General features: G+C 52.0%; 1 protein-coding gene across 2 annotated transcripts in view; it reads left to right on the top strand.

The window, feature by feature from the left end:
* The window catches only part of lrp6 (low density lipoprotein receptor-related protein 6), a 39,958-nt gene that overhangs the window by 21,355 nt on the left and 16,388 nt on the right, over positions 1-2,215 (top strand). For both annotated transcript variants that reach the window (XM_023428044.2, XM_023428045.2), the window contains exon 8: positions 1,818-2,034. In XM_023428044.2, the coding sequence (XP_023283812.1) occupies positions 1,818-2,034 (217 nt within the window). The remainder of the gene's footprint in view (positions 1-1,817; positions 2,035-2,215) is intronic.

Consider the following 2,215-nt stretch of genomic DNA (forward strand, 5'->3'; position numbering starts at 1 on the left):
AAACGGTCACTTCTCCTCTAGAAACTGTGGCGGGAACTTCTCTCGTTTATAAGAGTTTATAATTAATTTATTCAATGATGAAGATAAAGATCCTGGTCTCTGCAGAGACTCAGTGTCTCTCTGGGTTTAAAGAGGACACTCAAACATTGACGTCCTGGTCCCACACTCTGAGTCTTTGTGTCCGGTCTCTGGTCCTGGTCCTGGTCTCTGGTCTCTGGTCTCTGGTCTCTGGTCTGGTCTCCGGTCCCTGGTCCTGGTCCAGGTCCTGGTCTCTGGTCTCTGGTCTCTGGTCTCAGGTCCAGGTCCTGGTCTCTGGTCTCTGGTCTCTGGTCTCTGGTCTCTGGTCTCTGGTCTGGTCTCCGGTCTCCGGTCTCTGGTCCTGGTCCTGGTCTCTGGTCTCTGGTCTCTGGTCCCTGGTCCTGGTCCAGGTCCTGGTCTCTGGTCTCTGGTCTCTGGTCTCTGGTCTGGTCTCTGGTCTCAGGTCCAGGTCCTGGCCCTGGTCTATGGTCCTGGTCTCAGGTCCAGGTCCTGGTCCTGGTCTCTGGTCTCAGGTCTCGGTCCTGGTCCTGGTCCTGGTCCTAGTCTCTGGTCTCTGGTCTCTGGTCTCTGGTCTCAGGTCCAGGTCTCAGGTCTCAGGTCCTGGTCTCAGGTCTCAGGTCTCAGGTCCTGGTCCTGGTCTCAGGTCTCTGGTCCTGGTCCTGGTCCTGGTCCTGGTCCAGGTCCTGGTCTCAGGTCCTGGTCCTGGTCCTGGTCCTGGTCCTGGTCCTGGTCCTCCTGTAGAGACTCTGATGAAGTGAGACGTCAGAGGGAGGAAGAGGAGAAATGTGGCGTCCATATGCTGCCGCTGTTTGTTTGCTCCGGCTGTTGCTTCTAATTAGCGGCGCTGCGATGTGCTGCCAGCTCGCCGGAGCCGCACTGAGCACGCTCAGTGTCCACACACACAGGAACACAATGTGGAGGCTCTCAGCAGCGCCGCGCCGTGTCCTTAAGTTTTTCAAAGTAAAAGCAGGAACACGGTGGACTCCTGTAGGTCTGGTTTGTCCACACTGATGTTCAAGCTGACGTCCTCAGTGTGTCCTCAGTGTGTCCTCTGATGTCTTCACTTCAGTGTGTCCTCTGGCGTCCTCTGACGTCCTCAGTGTGTCCTCTCACGTCTTCACTTCAGTGTGTCCTGGTTTTAAATACAGAAACTCTTATTCTGAAGGCTCTGATAGGAGGAATAATCAGCTCTTAATTTGGTGACAAAGAAAGTCATAACAAAACATGTGACAGCTTTGTGTTATTATAGATTTATATTTTGACTTATTGAGAGGGTGAGGATCATGATTAATTGACTAATTCAGTCTCATTAACTGTCCTCGTTTCCATGGTCACCAGTCGAAAACATGACGATGTTTTTAAATAAAGAAAAGCAGCAAAAATACATTTCAAAAGTCACTAATTAATATTCACTGTCACTGTGGTTTTAATGATGCACACAGGTGAGTCATTACAAGTGAGTCACCACAGGTGAGTCACCACAGGTGAGTCACCTGTGGTGACTCTTCTCTATTTACTTATTAAATTCTTTGAGTTTTATTCCAGGAAATCTTCAGTGTTTTAATCCAGTTCCAGTCAGAGTCTTAAACCTGCAGAGATCCAGTTTCTATGATACGATGTGTGTGTGTGTGTGTGTGTGTGTGTGTGTGTGTGAGTGTGTGTGTGAGTGTGTGTGTGTGTGTGTGAGAGTGTGTGTGAGAGTGTGTGTGTGTGTGTGTGTGTGTTGCCGTCCTGTGGGCATGCTCAGTGTGTCACCTCTCCACCTGTCTGTCCCTCAGGTGATGAACATGGACGGGTCAGGGAGACGGGTGCTGGTGGAGGACAAACTTCCTCACATCTTCGGCTTCACTCTGCTCGGCGACTACATCTACTGGACGGACTGGCAGCGCCGCAGCATCGAGCGCGTCCACAAACGCACCGCCGAGCGCGAGTTCATCATCGACCAGCTGCCGGACCTCATGGGACTCAAGGCCACATACGTGCACCAGTCCTTCGGTGAGTCCCTGAGCGCCGTTAGAGAGCCGGGTACCGCCCCGTGTTTGAGCTGCAGGTTCTCAGGTGTGTAGAAGGTTCCTCTTCATCCTGCGGCTCGTTCTGGGTGTGTGGAACTGGGAGAAGGCAGCATTAATATTTCAACACTGGAGCTCCACTGATGAGAGCTGCTGTACTCCCCCCC

The sequence above is a fragment of the Seriola lalandi genome, unplaced genomic scaffold (genome assembly GCF_002814215.2).
Source record: "Seriola lalandi dorsalis isolate HSWRI2012SDOR001 ecotype SW California unplaced genomic scaffold, Sedor1 jcf7180002054865, whole genome shotgun sequence".
Lineage (NCBI taxonomy): Eukaryota > Metazoa > Chordata > Actinopteri > Carangiformes > Carangidae > Seriola > Seriola lalandi.